At 47.5% G+C, this 23,594-nt stretch overlaps 6 protein-coding genes across 6 annotated transcripts; 3 read left to right on the top strand and 3 right to left on the bottom strand.

Annotated features, from left to right (window-relative positions):
* Positions 1–1,486: 1,486 nt before the first annotated feature.
* On the top strand, positions 1,487–1,926 carry F9C07_8833 (uncharacterized protein; the record flags this gene model as incomplete). The annotated part of the gene is made up of 2 exons (XM_071511831.1): positions 1,487–1,648; positions 1,807–1,926. 2 exons carry the CDS (start codon positions 1,487–1,489, stop codon positions 1,924–1,926), a joined length of 282 nt encoding a protein of 93 aa, XP_071364553.1.
* A 1,313-nt stretch (positions 1,927–3,239) lies between these two features.
* Positions 3,240–3,536, bottom strand: F9C07_8832 (uncharacterized protein; the record flags this gene model as incomplete). Its single annotated transcript, XM_071511830.1, has 1 exon — positions 3,240–3,536. One exon carries the CDS (start codon positions 3,534–3,536, stop codon positions 3,240–3,242), a length of 297 nt encoding a protein of 98 aa, XP_071364552.1.
* A 10,104-nt stretch (positions 3,537–13,640) lies between these two features.
* F9C07_8831 (ankyrin repeat and BTB/POZ domain protein) lies at positions 13,641–15,710 on the bottom strand (the record flags this gene model as incomplete). The annotated part of the gene is made up of 3 exons (XM_041293183.1): positions 13,641–15,228; positions 15,289–15,374; positions 15,477–15,710. 3 exons carry the CDS (start codon positions 15,708–15,710, stop codon positions 13,641–13,643), a joined length of 1,908 nt encoding a protein of 635 aa, XP_041148019.1.
* A 551-nt stretch (positions 15,711–16,261) lies between these two features.
* Positions 16,262–18,778, top strand: F9C07_1689886 (NIMA-related G2-specific serine/threonine protein kinase). Its single transcript, XM_041293177.2, has 3 exons — positions 16,262–16,427; positions 16,493–16,545; positions 16,604–18,778. The coding sequence occupies exons 1-3, from the start codon at positions 16,376–16,378 to the stop codon at positions 18,608–18,610; spliced, it is 2,112 nt and encodes a 703-aa protein (XP_041148018.1). The 5' UTR covers positions 16,262–16,375; the 3' UTR covers positions 18,611–18,778.
* A 618-nt stretch (positions 18,779–19,396) lies between these two features.
* F9C07_8829 (WW domain binding protein 11-domain-containing protein) lies at positions 19,397–20,248 on the bottom strand (the record flags this gene model as incomplete). Its single annotated transcript, XM_041286517.1, has 1 exon — positions 19,397–20,248. The coding sequence occupies one exon, from the start codon at positions 20,246–20,248 to the stop codon at positions 19,397–19,399; it is 852 nt and encodes a 283-aa protein (XP_041148017.1).
* Positions 20,249–21,980: 1,732 nt separating this feature from the next.
* Positions 21,981–22,694, top strand: F9C07_8828 (uncharacterized protein; the record flags this gene model as incomplete). The annotated part of the gene is made up of 2 exons (XM_041293176.1): positions 21,981–22,256; positions 22,464–22,694. 2 exons carry the CDS (start codon positions 21,981–21,983, stop codon positions 22,692–22,694), a joined length of 507 nt encoding a protein of 168 aa, XP_041148016.1.
* Between the last annotated feature and the right edge of the window lie 900 nt (positions 22,695–23,594).

The following is a 23,594-nucleotide window of genomic DNA, read 5'->3' as shown; positions in this document are numbered from 1 at the left end:
AAAAAAAGAAATTGTCTGATCGGTTATATTCTATATTTCTTTTTTTCCCTTCCCCAGCCGATCGTTCGGGTGGATCAGGCCCGAGGTTGGTTTCTGGACTTTGCTCAAGTGGTTTTACCTGTCACAACGATCCCATGCCCCATAAACGGCTGATCGGTGCCCGCACGACATTGATTTGTCGAGACGGACAAGAACCTGTTCTCATCTTCCAACAATAATAGACAGGCCTGTAGATCGTCCGTTCCTCTCTCGGGCCTCATCGGTCGGTAAGGGTAGGGTAGGACTGAACTGGTCATACGGCAGTATCATACATACAGAGAAAACGCACCCGGGTTCATACCTGTAGAATAGAAATGTATGTCATCTTTACTTTTCCTGTACGAAGGACCCTATGAGAATCGACAACCCACCAGTGTTTAAGCATCACTGATATTATATGGAATGCATTTATTTATTTATCTTAGGTGATGCGCCTCACGATGCAGTTCGATTTTTAATACATCTCACCCTGATAATCCAGCCAGCCCATATAGTCGTTAGTTCTACTATCCTCTATCTATTGACATACCATCGTTTCAATAACATCCTAATTAGGTCGTTGCTACCGAAGTTCTTCCAGGTTTTGATCAAACACCCCCATCCCTTTTTTTTGTTCCCCTTGCTCCGTGTGCAAGAGCCGATAATCAAGAAAAAAAAGTTCCGATGTCTAGGATGGGTAATGACTCCGTTAACCAAGCCCTTGGTGCCGGATGATGGCGTCGCGGTACTGGGGGCGAAGAAGACATGGCAGCTTCGTACTAGCTCCTAATGCAGGCTAGGCTCCGACACCGACAGGACGATTCCTTTTGCGATCCTTCGCTTGGGGGCCAAGGGATTTTAGCGGCATGGAGAACCCGGAGATTATCGTGGCGTTGACAGCCAACGAGAAATGAACATTAATCAATCTATGGGAAAGTTTAAAAAAAGAAAATCCATAGGAGTAGCCCACGGATAGATCGTAGAGGTAAAAAAAAGAAAAGAAACGAAAAGAAATTATCACAATCAAACCCTAAAGTGTTTACCTATACGTACTACAGACGATCGAACAGTGATTGATCGTGAGATGGTACTATTCTCTCCAAGGACATATCTCCGTGTTGTCGATCAAGATCCCCGTCATATTTTGGGATGACTACTCGGGTAACTGGTTTCTTATTGGGTGAATCGCGTGTATTGATTTCTCAGGGAGGCTGGTTGGTTGCAGGAGGCAGTATCGATCCGGCCAACAAGAATGGACAAAACATGATAGAAGGGTGCGTTCTCCGTGCATATTGCAACTGCATGCATAAGTATGTATTACCATGTACTCATCAGATGAGATGAAGAAAAAATTCTCCCGCATGAATGATCGGTCCCGACTGCAGGCTGGAATGCGCCTTTGACTCGGAGCCGATTTGACTGGTCATGGAGGTATGACATCAACAACCGGCGAGATGCATCTTGAAACATGACGGGTTATGTGGACAAAAAGGCCAGACAAGAATGGCATGCCAGAATTCATCGAATTGCTTCCTCGCAGCCTCAGGCTGGATTCACATTTCCTTTCTTTGCCCTCATTCCAAGGATGAGACCGAAACTATGCACAGGTCTCAGACCATCGGATCCCCACGTAAGTTGAGTTAAGAAAAGCAAAAAAATGACTACTCCGTAATTCTTACCATAAATTACCATCCCAATTTCCCTTCCATTGGGATCGACTGTCAGATCACGGGTCCGAGACAGCTGATGCGACAAAGCTTCCATGGAGAGATAACTGTCTGGACTCAGCCCAACCGTGGTTCCATTCGGGCTTGGCTTTCTACCGGTTCCTGTGCACGAGATGCCTCGGTCAGATTCCGCCCAGACGCCCCGAAAGGGTTATGGAGACGAGATGGGGCTAAAGGATGATCATCGGTGCATCAGTAATCTTGGAACTAAAACTTCTGGAAGCGAGATCGTAATTCATGTCCCTTTACGGATTATTCATCCGTCTAATACACTATGAATTCATAGTTCATAATTCATAAATTCTATTTTCGGTAGTCTTTTCTCTTTGTTCAGGTAAATCCCCGTCACTAGTTCGACTTCGGGTACCTGAAAGTCTTGATAGATTCGTCTGTATCTCATTTTTAGGGGGGGGGGTTCAATCCTTTCTTTATTTTTATTCAATACAATTTTAATCCTCTCGGATGATCATCAGATACTAGTCGGCGGATCCTCCCGCCAAGCTACCTACCAATTTCAGGAAATATGTACGAGACGCTGCACACTGGCGAATGAGGTGGTGCTCCCGTTGCAGCGCAAGGTAAGTACGACATCATTCCTTTTCTTTTTGCTTTGTTGTCTTCCCTCTACTGTACCTCGATGAGACCAGACAAATCAATCTTCAAGCCAGAATCACTAGCCTCGATCTCTGTACTACCACGCAAAAGCATGACAAATATCAAGCAAAAGCAAAACCACAAACATCAAATAGAAAAGCAAAGAAACACAGGAACCGTAACACAAACCCAGACGATCTCCCAGAGCCACAGAAACGCAGTCATGGGCCACGCGCTATCCCCAAACAAGGAAAAGCGACAGTGACGCTGAATAAGAGATTATGAATCCGAGGCAATTTCCAAGCGCATTGGATGAGAACCCCATGTCCATGTGTCTTTGCCCCAGTATGACCAAACTTTAATAAACGAAGTCCGGGTAAAATGTCTCGTGGGTACTCCGTACAAGATAGGAAGAGGACTCGAACTAAACTGGCGAGTTATTCTCGCCGGAGCGAATTGTTTCCATTGCTTCGATGGGGCCTCTTGCGCTTAGGGTTAGGAAGAAACTCCATCCGTCATCACCATCGTTGTCCGTCTGGACTAGGGCTAGTGCAATGGTACCTTACGACGCACGCGCTTCTCTTATATTAAGTCGTTTAATTAATGTATGGCTTAGTGAATCTTCCAGGCAACTGGATTTCCAACCTCCCCCCATTGCGATCCCACGTTGGACCCGGCTGTTTATCCAGGATGGGCTTGGTGATAGGCCTTAACTCTTTGATAGTGGATTGTTAATTTGCATTCCCAGACTCGTGGGATGGAAAAGCTACGGAATGATGTTGCAAGGATGATGACATGTGTCTTTTGTTTTACCTTTGCATTCCTCGGGACGGAAATGGAAATCCTAGATTCGAGTCAACAACAACATTCTCAACAAGAGAAGAATAATTCTTCCATTCTCTACTGGATAGTCGAACCATCCAATAAACATGCACACCTGCCGTGCAACTTATGCGAGTTTTCATGATCCACGGCGCTTCCGTGAACCTGCTGATGATCATCCTCGGATCGATGGATGATCATCGACTCAATGAGCTTGCGGGTTCCAGAAGGGGTCAGAACAACGACCAGGGGATGGAGCCGGCTTCGCATATACGACGACGCGCACATCCTTGTCTGATTTCGCCGTGATCCGATGCCCTTAGTTCCCTTTTGGAACTTCCCCGTTCCAGAGTAGTCTATGGGGCCAGTGCGCATACGAGTTCTTTCCCTTTTCTGCCCTCTTGTAGCGAGCTGATTACTAAGTCCCCCTTCCCCCCCAATCTGATCACTGTCACAATGGGTAATCCTGGTTAATGATACCATACCGTCGGAGGGAGTATTCCCGTGTCTACTTCTACTAGTCTACTACGTACTACATACCCAGTACCTAGATACCTCTGGGAACGGATAATTCTATCGGGTATTCTTTAGATACAACACCCAAGGAATCAATCTCGTTTAACCCACCCATTAAACTCAAGACAAGGACAACGAACAAACCAAAACTTAACCTTGTCTTTAAAAAGGAACAATGCAGTTCCCTGAAAAGGAAAGACGAACAGATGAGAATGACCACCGTGCCCTGGGATCAACCTTGTCTATCCTTCGCATAGTACCACGGGTCCAGGATTGACTGAGTAAGCAAATCCATCCATCCTCCGTACATCACATACGTGTTCGTTCTACAGCAATGGGGGAGCCACCCCTTCACCGACCACGAACACGGAACACAAAAATAGGGGTAAGGTTGGTTTTAAAGAAAGTATAAACAAGAAAAGGTCAACAGCTGGGATGATTGACTGCGCATCGCTGATTATCACCGAGGTAGGAGGTGATACAACTGTTCCTTTATTTTTAGGGTCTATGTATTATATTTTGGTAGTCGTCATGCCCACGAGGTCGAGGCCGCATACATGCCGCGTACTTCTGACCCTCGACAAAACCACGCAATGTACATCACCGATTAAACCACCCATGGTTCGATGACCCTTTCAAACACTGCCCTTGTCTGGGGAGAAACCTTGGAAACTATTGTGTCAAAGTTCTATGTATAGTATAGATTTGGGGATAGGATTCAGATTCCGTCGAGTATACTCCGGAGAATCTACGAAGAAGGACCTTTCCTGGGTGATGCTAATGTAGCAGCCGCATTGGTAACGTCACATAGTTAGACAATAATGTCTCTCAAGGAGCGGTTGTCAGCAATAATCCTCGTAGTCCGGTGGGGTTGACTGTGGGACTGCGGACGGAATACCAGCCAGTAATATGCGTGGAAATCAAACAAATACACATGATACAAAACCGGGGCGGAAAACCCCTTTCCCGTCTTCCGAACGGACAGATTCCGACGATAAACTTGATAAAGATTGACAATGATGTGCGCTGATCATCCAACGCTTCCCAACGTCGCAGCTTTGACCGCCAAATAGTCCCGGATGAACTACTGCAACCCGCTTAGCACCGGGTGCTAGGCTAAGCATCCGTTTCGGCGAGGGAATAATAATAGCATCGCACGCTCTTTAGTTCAAAGTAGTTAGTGAGTTAGTAGACAAACATAGTTTGATGGATTATGAGACTACTATTGACAGTTCGTGGCAATGGTGCTTACATCATGCTTCAACTTGAACGATATTTTTCTGTTTTCTTTTTTTTACCACGGCTTTGTTCTTCACATGAATAATGAAAACCGCTGATTCAGTGGACGCCGTGGAGAAGTGACCCGTAGTATACGTCGACACATCGCCTCTTGGATCTTACCATTATTGAGACTTGTCGGGAAGGCAACTTCTTGACACCCGTGTGTATTTCCGTAAGAAGCAAAAGAAAAAAAGGTTAAAAGTATAAAAAGTATAAAAAAGGGATGCGCGACCGTGCGACTTGGAACTTAGAGCTTATTGCCAGAACAGGTCACAGCTATGGTGAAGATCGATGGACGGGCGGGTAGAAGCGACGAAAGTCGTCGATCAGATACTTAAAACGAGAGCTTCTCAAGTTTCAGTCTTGAGTCGCAGAGTTAGTTGCCTTAGGCCAGTCCAGCCGCTCGGGTTCCGGTTGACCAGTTAGTCCGGCCGTAAACAAGTCCATGATCAATGATCATCCATGAACACAGCCTCTCCCGTTGCCTTTGTTTTGATTTGGCCCGACCATACGGGCAAGCTCGCTTTAGGGTTTCCCTTTATGCTCCTTCTCGTAAAAATAACCGATGTTGCACAGGGGCCCGAGAAGAAACACATGGTGGCGGTCGTATCTACGTATCTGCAACTTTTCTGCATCCTGTCGCGCCCTATGCAGATGGGAATGCAAAATGACGTCTTTTGTACAACTTGACGGGTATACTGATCACATCAGGTTTTTTTCAAACTTCGCCAGGTCTCATGAGAGTTGACGGGTGTCCTTTACCTGCCAACCTTGACATCGCGATCTGGAACATGCCGTCAGGGATAATCGATGTCAATACGATCATTCCTGAAAATTTCACATCTTGTCTAGAACATCGCTTCCGCCGCATCGGCATGTCGGTTAATCAAGTTATCGCCGCAGATCATCATCAGGGAGCTTCCTTTTGCCTTGGTTGGTTCGTGGGGAAACAACAAGAAGCAGGAACCAGGCAGCCAGGCAACCAGGGGCTGAGGCGCATACATCACCTTTTTTTTTTTTTTGCTTTTATTTTTTCTGCCGTGATTTACAGCCGCGGTTTTCTAAAGTATCTACCACGACCCGACGCCTCGGTGTTTGGAAATTGTTCAGCCTGAGGCGAGGCACAACCACATCCGGCTTAGTGATGCGACCCCTGACAAGCCGCCCCTTTTGTCGCTTTTAGCGAGAACTGCTGGAGCGGGCGTCAGACGATCCAAACCCCTTCCGGGCTAGAGAGGTCTTAGCGTCCCTGCTGGAGTCTGGACCCTTGCAACTTCACGTGGCAGACGTCGGCTCCGCTGCAGCATCGTTCGGCCCTTCCCGAGTTTGGCACCAAAGCCGATGCACTAATCTTAGCGCGACAGCCACACCCTGCTTTACGTTACAGCGGAATGAGCCGCTTACCTTACCTTAATTACCTGGTAATTTACACCCTTTTGGCTTTCAACCATGTGGCTTACTGCAACTTGCCTTCCCCCGGCCGGGTGTAATGTGATATATACCGACACTGGGGGATCCGATCCTTGGCTAAGGAGAGGCTTAGACATTGTCAGGAGGTATGACACGATCATGTCATCACGAAGATGGCCTCATCAAGGTAATGCTCACATACTGTACAAAGCAGGGGGGGAGCAATAAGGAGGCCAAACACAATCCTCCATTCCCCTATGGCCTACTCGTAAGCAAACCGATCGGCTACGTTTTCCACTTCCGGGCGATCACTTATACATAGAAGGCCACAAGGCAGATATGCACATTTACGGATGCCGAGAACAGTATATTCCTGTTCCTGTTCCTGATCCTCGATCACTCGGTGCTCAATGCTTCTTCAACGGCAACAACAGCAATCCATCTACCGACCAAAAGAAAAACTAAAAATGCTAGCACACCGTCGAAACCATCATCGTGTCAATCCCATCCTCATCGGCAGTGCTACGGCACTTAAGCTCCATAGAACATGATACTATAATCAGTTTCAATCAATCTACTCCGTACTCGGGTCATGGTCGCTTAACCGATCTCAATAACGCGACCGAAAATCACCCATAGTGTCGCATAACTCGGCCGTCACCGAATCTACCACGATCAATATTATGACATTCGGCCTCAAACTATTGACACTACTACCGAAAACAACAACCCCCTGTCAAAAGATGACTACAGTAGCGCAAAAGCAGGTAAGCAAAAAGAAAAAAAAAAGGAAATAAATAAATAAAAATTAATAATACACAAAACCCACCAAAAACCACGCAAGGAAACCAGAATCAGGAAAATACCAATCACGGATATAATCCACAAACACGGACTTAACACCACCCCCACCACGGCCATCATGTGGGGCGGGAGGGGGGTGTGGGAATGGGAAACTTTGAACCCGATTTTCACCCGGCAGGAAGCGGCCGAAACCCTCATTTCCTATTCGGTCCAGTAGCACCAGCACCCCGTCATTAAATCATCACCAGAAAAAAGGGGAGATTATCATTGTGCTCAGTACACACTACACCACTACAGCACTAGTAACTGGTAGGACAGTGGGGATCCGATCACAGCTCAATGATCAATCTCAGTGTTCGCTTGTTTTATGCCGAGGTTCCTTGATCCTTCTCTTCACTTCTATTCGTTCGTTTTTACTTAGTTGCCTATCTTCAATTCTACTTTATTTAATTTCCCCTTGGAAAAGAAAAACGAAGGGAAAAAGGACCAAGAGCCCCATCGGGGTAATATCAATGAGACACAAGACACGGTACTTGGAAGACTCGGCCTATCCCTTCATTATACTCCATAGTAGAATACGGGCGACCGAGTCAGTGATTGGGGGGGTTTACGATGATTAATCATCACCCAAGGAAAGTGGGTTGTGTCTATGTAACTGTAGGTAGGGATTAGATCGCTTTTTGGACCCAGTTGCATTTCCATTTAGGCTTATAGACTCTATACTATATACAATACCGGTTGTGGTTAGTGGCAGGACACGTCAATCGCAAAGCTAAATGCCCACGCACTTGTTGGTGGTCCTTGGGAGTACGAAGTAAAAGGTTGATACTACGTACTTAATCAATGTATTAATCTATTTTGCCATGGTTGAGCTGATTGTAGGAAGGGGTGGTATGAATGGTATGGAAAGGAGGTTTTAGGTGTAGGTAATCACATTACCGATATCTTGGTCTATTCTTTGTATTCACGGTCTACTGCATATATATATATCAATCTTATGCTAAGATAATGTACATAACAAGTCCTTGGTGAATGACCAAGTAGAGAAACTAAGTAAAGCGAGTAGGTAAAGCAAGTAAGTAAGTAACATAAATCCACACATGAAAAACCACCACAACACCCAAAACATAGAATCAAGAATACGAACTTGCAAACGACACAATGAGACAATCAAAGAATGCAGATCGGAATTCGAATCAAGGACAGACCCATTCCACCGTGACCTGGCCATAGCTTTTCCAGCGACCCGCACCCACAAGTTGGAACCAGGTCTTGACCTTCGGCGATGCCGAGGGGAGAAAGTCTAAAACTTGATTGAGAAACCGCTTAGTCAAGAAGGGGAAGTTTTCTACTTCCCCTTTTAGACTAGCCGTATTGGCTATACCATACCTACTAACGAGGGGGGGCCGGCGGGGCGGAGGGGAGTAATATCCGACCGTACATACTTTACTTACATCCCTAGGTCTTAGTTTAGTCCAGTCTGTACTATAGTATGGTATGGAATGGACCTACTAGTACATACATAACAACATGAGGCTCGGCAGGATTCTCATTCAATCAATAGTAAGGACAAGGATTTAGTTCTAGCGAATCAGTTCCTATGAGGTAAGGCAAGTAGGACACAGTACCACCATCACACAACAACGTCGCATACTCACTGCAACATCAATCCCACATCAGGATCGTATCGATTACCGAAGACAGTTAGGTCATTGGATGAAAAAAGCACCGACAAGCAGATCTCCGGCGTGGCAGCGGGCCCTTACCCAGACTGGTTTAGTGATGTGTCGTGCGAGGACCCAGTGTACTAACTCGAATAGGGTTCGTGGCCGAAGGCTGGGTCGCTTGGCTTTTTGGTCTGGTTTTCTTTTTTCTTTTCTTTTCTTTTCTTTTTTTTATTTTGTATCCACTGTGGTTTTTTTTCTTTGGTGACTGTTTTTAATCTATTTGGTGGGTGGTGATTTGTTTCTTATTTTACTGGAACGAGAAGCCCAGACGACCCGGGCTTTGGAAAGTGATCGACACGGGACTTTACGTGCGTTTTTTCTTGATTTAGTCTTGCTTTTTGGTTGGCGCTTGTCTGTATGTATACGTAGTATACTAATGGAGGATCCATAGTACATAACTTACTCGTACTGAATGAACAGTGTTTCAGATGCTCGCGTGTGTTTGGTTCGAGGGCGTTTAATCTACTATACTTTTGGAGGGGCTTCCTGGTTCTTCATTCCTGAAGGATGATGGGGGTGTGTCTTGGGGGCTGGAATTCCCTCGTGGTTTAGGCTCTTGGGTCTTTGGAAAGGGAAGGTTTCATGCGAAAGGGAAATTACAAGAGAGAAAAAAAAAAAGTAAACTTGTGGAAACCATAGCAGCGGACAATTAAGATCTGCAAGAGAAGGTTGTAGGTTAGATACGAGATCAGAACCAGGTCTAAGCAGAAAATATCAAACATCTATGACGTGGCTGTAGCTTACCCAGAGCTTACAAAGGGCAAGGCAGAGAGCATCAGAAATCTCTATCTACATCACAAGACGGCATCACCAGATGATTTCCTCCAGTCATAGCCACTGATCTTGCATGACAAGTGCCGAATGCTCAGGTTGGCCACCACGCTGCGTCTGTCGGCAGAACGGGGGCAACAACAAAGAGGCAAAAAAGAAATGCGAGGCAACTCGACCAATGAGCCGGATTCCGGTGTTTGGTTCCTTACGATCCCGATCTGGGTTGAGGTGCGCTAGATCGTCGTTTTGCTGTGTGATGCCGTCCGCATGTGGCTGTTTCAAGATTACTATTCCTACGGTCTAGCGCTGGCAGTTTATGAAGCTGTCGATTGGTTTTGGTTCCTCGTTTGCTTAAGGTGGTATCGCATGGAGATGTATGACGGACCCTCGCTCACTTTTTATGAGACTATTCAGAACGATGCTGACGGGAGCATGGATTCTACTATAAGCTGACATCTTAAGCTCCGTCCGCCTTAATAGACAGGGGACCTTAACTTCGTTCTCCTGACCATGTGGTCTAGTGGGAAATAACCGCCGGTCATATTTAGGCGCCGGTTACATGCGGACGACCAATGCGTGTGGCCGGCGTGGAGCACTCAGTGTAGGAAGGATTCTGTTGCCTGCATTGGCGCAAGGTCCGTGAGCGAGTGGGTGTGGGAGTCATACCGGTCCTTCGATCCAGTTAGCAATACAGTCTGTGCTCACGACGGACGTACATTGACTGCGCCATGCCTGAGAGAGTCACGCTCACAGGTAGCTAGTGTATCTACAGTACCGTATGCACATCAGACCATGAGTATCACTTACGACAGCGTGGGGTTGCCATCCATCTCTCTGGGATGCATCCAAAGAGGAAGGACCTGAGCCGAAGTGATGCTCAGCGACGGCGCTAAGCCGCTAACACCTCGTGCTAAACCTTCGCGGATCGCCTGGAGTGGGTTTCACTACTCGGCCGTTGGGATTCTTGTCTAAGACAGAGTCTAATTAGTGCCATTCCTATCCGGGTGCGGCGCATGAGATCAGTCGTTTTGAACGCAATTTTGAATTGGGCACTATATGCAGGGTCAAGTTGATATTCAATCCGGATGTCGACTCTTACTACGGACGAATGGATGAATCATTCCTGCGTACATGGCCTGATCTTCTTGGTTCTCTGCTGGTACCTGGACGACGGTGTCAGACCGAGGGCAAAAAGTCAGTGAGTACAGCGATACAACTCCAAAGCAGGACTAACCTGGCCAGGATCTTGATTGGTATAGTTTTAGCGGGGTTCTAGTTCTATTCTAGTTGGAGAGAAGGAAATCTCCTACTGGGGCGAGGCCCAAATCTCGCATGGAACGAACATCACCTGGTCTAGTAAGCATCATGCCCAACTCTCACCGACCTCTCCCATGGGAATGGATCATTGATAACAAAACCAAGAGTAATACCAGGGGAAAGGATGGCTATTTTCGAACCCTGGACCGGAGCTCGCCAGCGATTGGAGCAGCTACTGCAACCAAACATCCAGTCGCTATGACAGATCATCCGCTGCTGCGACTCTGGTAAATCGTCAGGGATCTTGCATCCACCCAGCCAAACCCCTGCGAAGGCGGACAAAGTGACTGGTGGCCCTCCTGATTTACCACACAGAAACTTTCTGCCTATTCTTGAGTAGCAACCTGTAGCATTTCGCTGGCCGACCATGGAGGGTAGACATCTTCTACGGAGATAAACAGGAAAAGCCGTAAGGCAAAGTCAGAGGGGGGGGTTTAGAGAAGAGTGTATGTGCGTATGTAGGCCATGCAAGTTTCAACCCCTCTTTCGCATAGTCTTTCTCATTTCCCCCCACCTCGACGGAGAACCGCGTCAACGAGGGGAGAGTTGGGCAGAGAACTGGAGGATGTCTGAACCCCACGCGAAGTTTGACACCCTCCCAAAGTAACGGTTCTCGGAGCTCTCTGCTCCCCAAAAACCGGGAGTTTGACTCGAAACCAGATGAAGGGATGAAGATATCATAGAAACATCATTATCATCATAATCATCATCAAACCATATGGCTTCCCAACGGTACTCTTAGCTTCATCGTGCTCGCAAAATTTCGCACCAATCAAGCCCCCATCCCCGCACACCCGATCCAGACGACGAGCATGTCGATCACAGTTGGATGCAACGAATAAGACATGCGTCCCGTATTTAGGGAAATTAATCCAAACAAGACGCATGCAAGAGACTGGACTCGACTACAAGCGAGTGCGGTCGTGGCAATTCGAATAGAGTTGCGAGTAAGAGGGGAGGCACTGACTCAAGTCTTCCACTCACCACTCGAGAAACTAAATTGCGGTAGCCACCGTCGACGCCTAAGGTCGCCCATTCGACATGGCCCTTCACCGGAATGTCGGTCTGATTGGCATGTAAAACCCCCGAAAATAATAGGCCATGCGTGGTTTTTTTTTTTTTTTTTTTTTTTTTTTTTCCATGATTGATCCGCAACGGAATTGTCCGATAATCTGCGGCCAAACCAGAAAATCAAGAAGCCCTGGTCAGGTCGCCCAATGATCGTGTTGTCGATCATAATGGCCTTGTATCAATGCACTTCATGCGTCTAGCTTGATGGAGCCTTTGATTTTTTTCTTTCTCTGTCTCTTTTTTTTCTTTTTCTTTTTTCTTTTTTCTTTTTCTTTTTTTTTTTTTTTGCTCCAACCATTGCCTTAGTAGCCTCGTCTGTACCGTAAATCCCAACCGGCTAGGAGGCTGGACATCTACATTCGTTGGTGCGTCAGTGTGTGATCTCTCCAGAGCACCACACCGAAAGGCTCTGATCTCCACCGTAAGAAACGAAACAAGGAAAAAAAGGAAAAATTAACACCGTGCCATATCCACTCAAAGATGATGTGGAGGACGAAGCGAAACCGGATGATCTTCGTTTCCACTGTAATGCAGGAGGGCCTGTTCTCATACCTCATATCATCCTGTGATTCTTGGGCTATGCTAATAGTATCAAGGCTGTTATAGTCCTTCAGCCCCATATGCATGGCCTCATTTTCTTGTCACACGCGCGAACTCAGTCCACATTTGCCGAACACATGGATCCCAGATGCAAACTCTCTGTGAGGTATTTTTCCCCTCTTATTTGCTTCTTAGTCTTTCTCTGTAGGGTATAATTTAACGACTTGACAAGCACGGACTGTGTCAATGTATGCCTGTATGTATAGTAGTCACATACCCACGGCAGACACGAGAGTCACATTGACTTTTCGCCTTGAAAACTATCGCATTGACAGTTTGCGGCTCGGATCGCCTTCGGACGGTGAGGGATGTGGTGTGACACGTAAGATAACATTTCAGGGTACCAGCGATGCATTATCGTTTATCATGTGCCTGTATTGTATCATTGCCTCCTTTCCGACTTGTATACCCTCCGTATATCCTGCGCTTTTAGGTTGTGTATTCGGCCGGATGGATTCAAGGTTGTCTTGTCTGCTTGTATTAGCTGACTGCCTTGTGACCTGGCTAACGTCGTCTCTATCGCATGCTTGGCTCTTCGAACCTGCCTCCGTTGAGTGTGGCTTGATTGCTTGGGCTGTGCCTCGGTTGTTGTCCTATAGCTGAGGCTGGTGAACAGTCGAACACTGACTCCCTTGCACGGCTGACGGCTAAGTAAACTGGATGGTTTTGACCAGAAGTTGACTGATATATAACAGTATCGTAGGTGATGGATACTGTGAATGTAGAAGTTTGGAGCTGTAGTTTGGAATCAGTCGTAAATGTTAGAGTATCAAAGCATACATATATTTCCTTGGTAGATAGAAAAAGGAGTGAGAGATAAATATATATAGTCAGCATGAGTTTATTCCAATATATGGCCATCAACCCAAGAAAATATATCGGGAACGACGTATAGATATCAACTTTCTATATATATCCTGCGTGTAATCATCAATCGTCATATTTACCTCTTGCATCCAACCCTACCTCATCGAGATCGGGATTAAGCTTCCAAATTCAAGCTCTCCAAGATCTTGTCGAGTTTATCCATCAGGATGTGATAATTCATCGAATCCTTATCGAATTCGTCCACAACAATTTCTCCGTTCAAGTTGCGCATGACAGGGACATTCTCCTGTGCTTCCTGGGAAGCGTGTTCTGCATTATTCAGCACTTCAGGAGAACCCTTGTCCGTAAGATCAATTGCCTCAACACCATGTGCGACCTTTTCAATAGTCTCGTCATTGGCAATCGCGTCGGGGGCATGCTGCTCAGCCTCCTCTTCCATCATTTCTTCGAGACCAGCGTCGTCGAACCTGAGTCTGAATCGCTCGCCCAGGTAAAAGCGTATGTCGTCTAGCAGCTCGATGGAGTCAGTTTCTTGTCTTCCTTGGATACGAGAAGCCGACTCTTGAATCAATTCAGCAAACTCAGGTGAATCGATGTGAGCTTCCAACCGATAGGCTAGATAGCGAGCCGCAAATTCCTCTAGTCTTTGAACCCGTGTCATCCATGCAGCTCGAATTATGGCATATATGTCGAGGTCCTCTTCCTCCTTAGTGCCCCGGGTCTTCGCAGCTTCCGCCTGGGACATGTTACCGCTACCGAGGGTGCTGATCACGACTGCTGCTTTGGTTTTGAGCTTCTCTATAAACAGCATGTCTGCAGCGAAAAGAACATCAACCGCAACTTCAAGCGGGAAATCGACACTCTCCGTGTAAAGGAACGTAAGGATAATCTCTAGCACGTCCGGGGAGCAGTCGACGTTGATGATGTGTAGATGATCTTTTAGATGCGCTTCACGGAATGGTGACGAGAACATCGTATGAAAGAATTCAGACCTTAAAAGCATCGCCCGATGGCAGGGAAAGAGGACAGACTTCTGGGTTTGCTCTTTCGTGCCAGCATTGGCACCGTTTTCTGGTTGCAGGGTACCATTGCTATGTTCATCCGTTTCCTCCGGCAGTTCATCAGCTTGGAGCAAGACATCTGCAAAAATGGCATTGTTGCGATCCCATTTGATGTCGCCTGCCCTGATCGTTTCGACTACCATCTTATTTTGTAGAACATTGCTGCGGAACCATTCCTCTAATTGGTCTCTTCCCCTTGTAAGCTCTGTAGTCCTTCTCTGCCTGGCTAATCTCCTATCACCACTGTCAAGAATGCTGTCCACAAGAGTGTCGATCTCCAAGTGTTTGGCAATCCTATTGATGCCAGCAAAGACTTCCGATTCAGTGAAACCCGTGCCAGGTCCACTTCTTAGTTCACGAGGTGCTTCCCCAAAATATAAATATTTGATCGCCGCGGCAAAAGCCTGTGGTGGAATAGTGTTGGGGAGCTTCCATGTTGCGGTACTGGGGGAAGCTGCCAGCTTACTCCGGAAGTAAGGTGATCGCGCAGAGAGTATGAATTTATGCAAGTACAGAGACTCATCCTCGGCAGTGACAACGATATCAGACGTCCCAGGCTGGTCGCGGGTGAGGAGGGAGGAGATGTGGGCAGCAAGAGGCTGAAGGGGATCAGTCGATTTAGAATAGTCATATTCAAGCAACAAATTCCGAATGCGATCGTTCAGAGCATTATATAAACATCTACACAAGCGCGCACGTCAGCGGTACTTGAAGGTTGGGTGGCAACTGGGCCGGCCATACCTCTCCCCCTGGAACGTATCTCGCTCGCATAATGCACCAGACTCGAGAAGCAATTGGGCAACCTCGTAATGGCCACAAAGACTTGCCTGCACGGCTCTTAGCAATGAACTATCGTCTTTCCATCGCCAACGATTTGCGTGATTCGACAGGGTTCCCAGGGTGGTCCTATGGAAGCCAATATCACTTACCAAGATCAAGGGGGTGTAATCATAGGGGTCGCGAGCATTAATATTGACTCCTTCTGTTATCTTCTCTTGACAAACTTTGAGATCCCCCTTACGACAAGCAGCGCAGAGCTCCCGAAATGGCTCACTAAGATCGAGAGGGTTATCGTCCTTGATGGTTCCCTCCTTGATCAGTTTCTTTTCATTGTGTAAACTGATCTCTAACTGGTCCTTGCGAAGCACAGTCGGTTCAGACATTGCGAATGAGTCTTGGGCCGATGGTGTCCGGAGATATTGGATACTAATGTTGCCGAGAGCGGGACTCTATCGGTTGGCGATGCCATCATCTTATCGATAAGAGAGCATCACGTGGATTCTAATCGCCACATAAAAAAAGGGGAGGTCCTTCAAAGGGGGGCTTATCGACTTCAAATCCTTGCAGGACACAACGCCAGGAATCAGGGTGAAAGGACAATAAGTTCACGCATGGCTTACTAGATCCACCACGCACAGATGTGTGCCTGTGAATGCATCCAAGTGACAGATCCTACAGCAGGATGGATATGTTTACACATTCAAACAGCAATGACGGTGGTGATGATGACACGACTTCTCACCGCCCGCACCTCACCGCCTACTACATGAAGCAAAGATCGCTTGCGCACCCCGTTGCTCAGCAACAGTGCTTCAACTAAACATTCATGGCCTCCGTCCCGTTGCATGAAGACTTACTTCTTTAAATCTACCAATTTTGCTCCATGTCCAAAGCCGACCTCGTTGTCTACTAACCAAACAGGTTCTACAAAAATAAGATCAATTCATGAATGAGCTGATCACTCATCCATCCTCTTCCAATTCTCCTATTCGACCTTTCCCTTTACCCTTAAGTGCTTGCCTGTGGCATAATCTACTCAGTAGCCACGATGGCAATCGCATTGGCGGAAGCAGACAAGTATGAGGTGCTGGAGAAGATTGGTACGGCATATACATCTCTCTCTATATCTGATGCTTGACCCCACGAGATGTCTGACTGTCCTCAGGTTGTGGTTCCTTCGGTATTATTCGCAAAGTCAGGAGGAAAGCAGATGGCTTTGTAGGCTCGCCGAACCCCTCTTCTACCTTGTACGACTACTTACAAAAGCGAAATGCAGATTCTGTGTCGCAAGGAGATTAATTACATCAAGATGTCCCAAAAAGAGCGCGAGCAGCTTACGGCCGAATTCAATATTTTGAGCTCTCTTCGACACCCGAACATTGTCGCTTACTACCACCGTGAACACCTAAAAGCGAGCCAAGACCTGTACCTTTACATGGAATACTGCGGCGGTGGTGATCTCAGCATGGTCATCAAGAACCTGAAGAAGACAAACAAGTATGCAGAAGAAGAATTTGTTTGGCGTATACTATCCCAATTGGTCACTGCGCTTTACCGTTGCCATTACGGTGCAGACCCGGCGGATGTAGGCTCAAACATTCTTGGACCTGCACCCAAGCCCTCGGGTCTCAAGGGAAAGCAGGCGCAGATGACAATCTTGCACCGCGATTTGAAACCGGAAAATATTTTCCTGGGACATGACAACACCGTTAAGCTAGGAGATTTCGGCCTTTCTAAGCTAATGAATTCTCATGATTTCGCATCAACATACGTCGGAACTCCATTTTACATGTCCCCCGAGATATGCGCTGCGGAAAAATACACCTTGCGCTCCGATATTTGGGCTGTCGGCTGCATCATGTACGAACTTTGCCAGAGAGAGCCACCTTTTAACGCGAGAACACACATTCAACTTGTCCAACGAATTCGCGAAGGCAAATTCGCTCCGCTGCCTGAATTTTACTCCCCTGAACTGAAGAATGTCATTGCTAGCTGTTTACGAGTGAACCCAGACCACCGCCCTGATACTACCGCATTGATCAACCTTCCTATCATCCGCTTGATGAGAAAGGAGAAAGAAGTTGTTGACCTTAGTAGCAAACTTCGAAAGCGCGAAGAATCAGCCCTGCAGAAGGCCAAGGAAGTTGAGCAGACATTTGCAAAACTCGAAAAGGAAAGGCAGCAGATGAAATCAGACATTGAGAGCTCCCTGCGCCGGGAATGGGAGGTAAAAGCTAGACTAGAAATCGACCGCCAAGTGCAGAACGAACTTGAGAGACTTCGCAAGAGGTTTGAGACCGAGGTTCAAGATAGGGTGGCTATTGAACTAGAGAAACAGAGGAAAAGTCAAAACGTCAGAGATGATGCTGCCCTACGCTCAAGCGTTTATGGCTCGCGATCGTCTACCAGTAATGGAGAAGATACAGACTTTCCTTCCACCACTGATATCAGTCAGTTGTCCATGGAGTCACCAGTGAACAAGCCGTTAAGACGAGAGACTCGCACTCCTTTCAATCGCTCAAAAACAGTCGTTGAGTCGCCCGTCGATGTGCAGATGGCTGAGCCATCTCCCATCTCAATCGCGTCACTCTCCTTGTCCCCGCGTCGTACCTCTGCCACCTCTTCTGGTAAGAACATCTTCGCAGAAGCAGAGAGACAGCGGGCCAAATGGGAGCCTACTCTAGCGTACTCTGATGATGAAGATGACACCCCTGATCTGCCTTCACCTACCAGGCCTAAAGTCAAACCCGATCCTTTCAAGGCTCCGTCTCGGCCCCTTCTTCGCCAGAACACAGCGGCGCTAATGCAGAAACTGAGCACACAACCTCCACTTTTTCCCAGTAATCCTTCAAGATTGCCGCAAGCATCAGGATCCGGTCAAAACGAGGCCCGTCACGGAGAGCCCAAAGCCAGATCTCCCCACCGACGTCTGTCAAAGATCCCATCGTCGGCGAACTTGGCTGCTGACGCTGGATCGCCAACTCGCAAGTCTGGCTTAAAGCAGCACCCTACGAAGGTTAACGGTGGGGGAGAGGAGATGTTCAAAGCCGTGATGCAGCGCAATATGGGTGGCAGAACACTGGTCGAACTTGCCCAAGCCCGGGCTGGTGGTCGCCCTGTTGAAGATCTCAAGCGATGTGCCAGTGACTCCCGCACTTCAAATTGCTCTTCTGGCCTCAAATCTTCAGATCGCGATCCACCAGCTGTGTGGGACCCTGAAAAGGATGAAATGCCGAGCCCCTTCCTTGCGCGTGGTCGAAAGGTTATTCGTAACTTGCGGTAATACCCATCACTACTTGTTTGGCTTATTGTGCCCCAAAGGCAACATTTCACTTCTACAAAGCAGTCGGTTTTGGTTTTCGCTGGTTGATCCGTGAAAACAACTGCATCTACATAAGACACCTCTCGTTTCTTATACGCTTTAATACTTGCAACACTCTGGAGTTATGATTGGATTATGTGCATTCTGGGGCACGAAGTTAACTGTGCAGAGAATCGAGGCCTCCGTGCATCTCTCTGGGTGCATCATCGTTGAAAATTATTAGTACTCTCCGACCGATCCATTCTTTCCTTTGTCGTTACGCTGTGATGTCCTTGTTTCTCTGATTTCCTCTCCCCATTACTTGGGGATACTGTACAGATATTTGCATTCGCCAGCCGGCTTTTGGTTTCCGCATTGATTTGGTGCCCTTGGGTCTGGAGATCTTTTGCACTCATCTCGAAGACTTGGATTCTTGTTCTTAGACCGCTTCACAGTCCTCAGAGACATGCCAACTTCTGCCACTCTTTTGGGACTGTACATCATTTTCCTTTTGTCTCTGCTTTTTGGGCGTTTGAGGGGCGGATTTGCCTGATGGCTTGCTGGGTTTAAAGGCGTATTCATGGAAGGGTTTTGTATGTACATACAACTTTTTGTTATCTCTTTTGAGGAGATCTGCCACAAAGCAGAATACCTATCTCAGATTCTTTTTTCCAATGTGTGCTATGTCCGCGATAGAGCCTACTATTTTCCGGTATCAGTTGTACATCGTGAAGTACTGGATATCATTATTATACGCTGTTATACATTTCATGCGTCCTCATCTTCGACGTCCTCGATCTGTACGGATCTGAGTTCCTGGTCAAACCGTTTCTCCTCTTCTAATAGCCGCTGTTGAGCGACATCATCAGGCTGATCAGAGCTCTCTTGTCCCACAGCTTCCGAAGGACCAGCATTGTAGCCTGCTTTCTCCAGCCGATCCATTTCTTCCGGCTCAAGTAGCTTTCCTTGCCCTCGAATGGCGTCCTGTTTAACCCTAACAGCGGCCGGAACGAATTTCTTAACAGCCTCTTGTCGCAAATCCTTGATCTCTGGCTTCGCTTCATAAACAGTTCTGGATTCAACCACAGGCGGTTTCGCCGGTAAACCATGTGGTCCCCGAGGACCTGTATCTGCATCCCCCTCTCTCTTCTTTTGATACTGGCGAGGAATTGGCGGCGGCGTATCCCGCGGCATAGGAATTCGTCGAACTTCCTCATCTGTCTCACTACTCTCACTATCCTGTCCGAAGTGGCCGCGGTCATCCCTCCTCCGCTTCCCTAATACACCGTCACCACGACCTCTGCCACCAAAGCCACCTCTCCTCGACTGGTGGTTGTCGAATTTCGGCGCCTTATCACCTAGTGCTTCCCGGGCCTTCTGTACAGCACGCAGATCCCGCTCCAGCGCCTCCAAAACCTCCTTATCGCGCGGCCGTAGTTTTTGGCCGGACTCTTCTACCGCTTTGAGGTCATCGATCTGGCGCTGAATGCGCTCGGGGTTGCGACGGGCGAGTTTCTCATTCTGGCGAGCCTGCGCCTCGGATTTGGCTTTTTTCAAGCTTTTCTGTTTGTCTGCTTTCCGCTGCGCTTGGACGGGGTTGAAGTTGCGTTCCTTGGGCATTTTCGTGAAGCTTTTGTTTATTTTATTAGAATCTTCTTTTTTTTTTAGTTCTGATGAAGAAAAACAAATAGGTTGTAGTGAACTAGGCGCGTGAATGGGACATTAATTTTTATCGAACTATTGAAGCTCCACTTTTGTCAGACATGGAATGTAAGCTCTCATCGTTTCTCGTTTTCTTGGCAAAGACAAGGACTCGAGGTGGCACAGCTCCGGGGAACGACAGAAACAGCGGTAGCGAACCACGGTGGAGCTGACGAAGGAGGGGAGAGTGGAGGAAAGGCTCACCAGCCGATGAGGTATCCAGCAAGAAGGGTGAAAGATGAGAGTCGCAGGACTAGACCTGTGCCGGACGCGGAGCTGCCAATCCAATCACGGATCAAAGATAGCAGTCGCAGGGCTCTAGCCTCACGGGTTGGGCAGCGGGTTTTAGGTACGGAATTGGTTTCGGTTCTGGGGAGCAGAGGCGACGATGATTGATCGACTGGTGTTTGCAGAGGCGGTTGGTTGATTGCGCTATTGGCACCGTGGGTTGCCTGGTTCGTTGGGGACGTTCGGGGGTGAGATCGCGGTAAAGAGGGAAGGGAAACCTCTAGGTCTTGGAAATGCGATTCGTATAGGAGAATTATTTGGAGGTGGGAGCTGCTGTTGGTTTGCGGAGGAGAGGGAACTGAATGAATGGTTGGAGGAGGACGTCGGAAGGCGGAACCACCATTTACTGTAGCTGTGGATTTCTTCAGTAGGGGAGATTCCTCAGTCACCCAAACTTGGTATGCTTCTTTTTTTCTTTTTTTTCTCTTTCTTTCTTCTCCCGCAGGTGAGAGAATTTAAATTAATATATTCCAAAATCCAAGATTATAGTTTCAATCCTGGTGCGACAATATATAATCCTGATTTAAGTTTTCAAGTTCCGTTCTATATAATGTATACCAAAACTCCGATCTATACCATCTAAATAATTCATACTGAGCGCCAAAGAAAGGGAAACGACCTAGAAATAAGTCGTACTCAACTTTGAATCATTATAGACACTATTCTCCACTACATATTACTTCTCTCGCTATCTTCCAAACCGGTTCTGGCCATTGGTTGTGTGCTCCAAAAGTCTGCTTTAGGTACTTTCCAGACCTCACTTCATACAATATATACTTACTCGCTCTTACATACTGTCCAATCCTCCCCCTCCACTTCCGTCTTTTCAACACCAAGGCATTTCTAATCACACTCTTTTAGCTTCACCAGTGCTCGTGTTAGATTCTCCAAGTTAGACCAATTCCTATCGTCCCCGGACGTCCGTCAGTGTGTAACCTGCGACCGATTCACGAGGAGAGCTGCTGCGGTTGTTTTTCTTTTTTCTTGCCGCCGATAATCTGTTTCCTCAATCGGCCCTCCTCTCCCATCATCATCCCTCTTTCGTTTCCCCTCCACTTCGGCCTCCTCCCCTCTAATTTCCCCCAATGACACCTTAGGCCTGTCGGTGAGGAGGTGATTTTTCTTGAGTTACTTCCAGAGGGGTGAGTGAGTGAGTGCGAGAGAGAGCAGGAGAGAAAGAACGAATCATCTAGCGGAGCCGATTCAGTCCCTTACTCTCCTTCCCACTCTCCGTCCTAATTCCTCCTAACGTTCGCTCCGGCCAACCATCATGAAATTCGGTCCGTCCCATCTCCACACATCGAGAACGACCGGCGCTTCCTAGACTCTTGTCGCGGTAAGAGCATGTCTCTGCCGGGACCAAATGTCCGTATCAGCCTCGATTCCCGACACCTCGCTTGGCCTTACCTCCTCCGAGATCCAGATCCTCCGACAACAGCAACAGATTGCGCTTCAGGGTGGCCATGCCACCAACGGGGTTTCCAGGGGCAGAGGAACTGGTCGAAGCAGCAATTCAAGTTCGCGTGCTGCCAGTGCTGCCAGCAGTCAAGGCCGATTGTTGCTGGACCCGATGAGTTTGCGAGCGCTATCCCATCAGCTGGATGCGCTACAGGGGCAGATTCGGAGTCGCATCGACTATGTATGTTGATATTTCCCTTTGAATTTCCTATTAACCCCACCCTATAAATGCCCCTCCCTTCTACGTCTCCCAAGACTCCTTCATAAGGATTTTGCGCATGTTTTCGTATGCCATGATTCCAGGTCCCGGTTGGGAATACCCAGTCGATGTTCCACAAGCCGGTCATCCCTTGCATATCATCTTATCACCTGTCCTAACGCCCTGCAGCTAGAGGAACAAATGCAGCTCTCTATTCAAAATACCTACGACCGTGCAGGAAACGTTATTCACAATGCCGATGCCGAGATTGCTCGTACGCGTTCGATTCTAGCCTCAATTGATGAACTGGAAACCGAAATGGCGAAGATTGGACATATCAGGGAGATTGTGAAAGCCTACCGTGGCCGAATTGAAGGGCTTGACCAACGCCTCGATCAGGCCGCCCGTAGGAGACGATGATCTTCACCGAGGACAATACACCTTCGACTATGATCCCGATCGCATATGCTTGGATGACGTTCACCGCTCTATACCCCGAAACCCACCTCATACACGTATTGCCTTAAACAACCTTTTGCCCTGGAGGCTCATACACTGGAATCCGGCGACGTCGGCTCGACTACCTGACGATCCCTTGTCCGCTTTTCATGCTTTAGGATGATTATGACCGAACGCTCGAGATGATAAATGCAAGCACGACCAAACTTGAGTTACAAGAGAGAAATGAAGGAAGTATATGTTTTATTGGCAAAAAATAAAAAAAGGAGAGGAAAGCCTCATGTTTATATACCACTATGTCCTCGCGGACCCTGTGCTATTATGATCTGTGCCGTTATTGCAGCGTTATTTGCCCCCCTTCACCAGTCACAGCGATATTCAATCCGCAGACGTGAATTTTTCTTTGTCTCCTTGTGTTCTGCTCGTTCCTTTATTACTCCTCTCGTTTCGTTCCTTTATTGTTTTTCTATATCTCTTTTTGTCCGGGACAGGATAGTTGCTTAAAGATGGGATATCTGCCTCGCGGCAATCTTTGGACCTTTTGGAGGTATCATGAACCGAGATTCGACAGGAAACAACATTGGTGTTTTAGCGAAGGAGTTCCCTCGTTGGTACCATTTTCTTTGTTCTATGTTTAAATTATTTCGACGGGCTGTTTACATGTCACGAGAACCACGCCTTTCACCCTTTGAAGTTGGATTTGTCGTCTATTATCTGGCGTCTCGATTCCCCAATATGTACTGTGCTCTTTCTTTTTCTTTATGAGTGGACGTTTGATCTATGACCATGTTGAATACATCCACGGCTGATCGTGCCCTGCTGCACAGATGGCTTATGTACAAATGTAATGAATGTGGCCGA

This window comes from Aspergillus flavus, chromosome 5 (genome assembly GCF_009017415.1).
Source record: "Aspergillus flavus chromosome 5, complete sequence".
In the NCBI taxonomy this organism is placed as follows: domain Eukaryota; kingdom Fungi; phylum Ascomycota; class Eurotiomycetes; order Eurotiales; family Aspergillaceae; genus Aspergillus; species Aspergillus flavus.
Note: the sequence above shows the minus strand (reverse complement) of the source record. Positions and strands in the feature narration are given on the sequence as shown.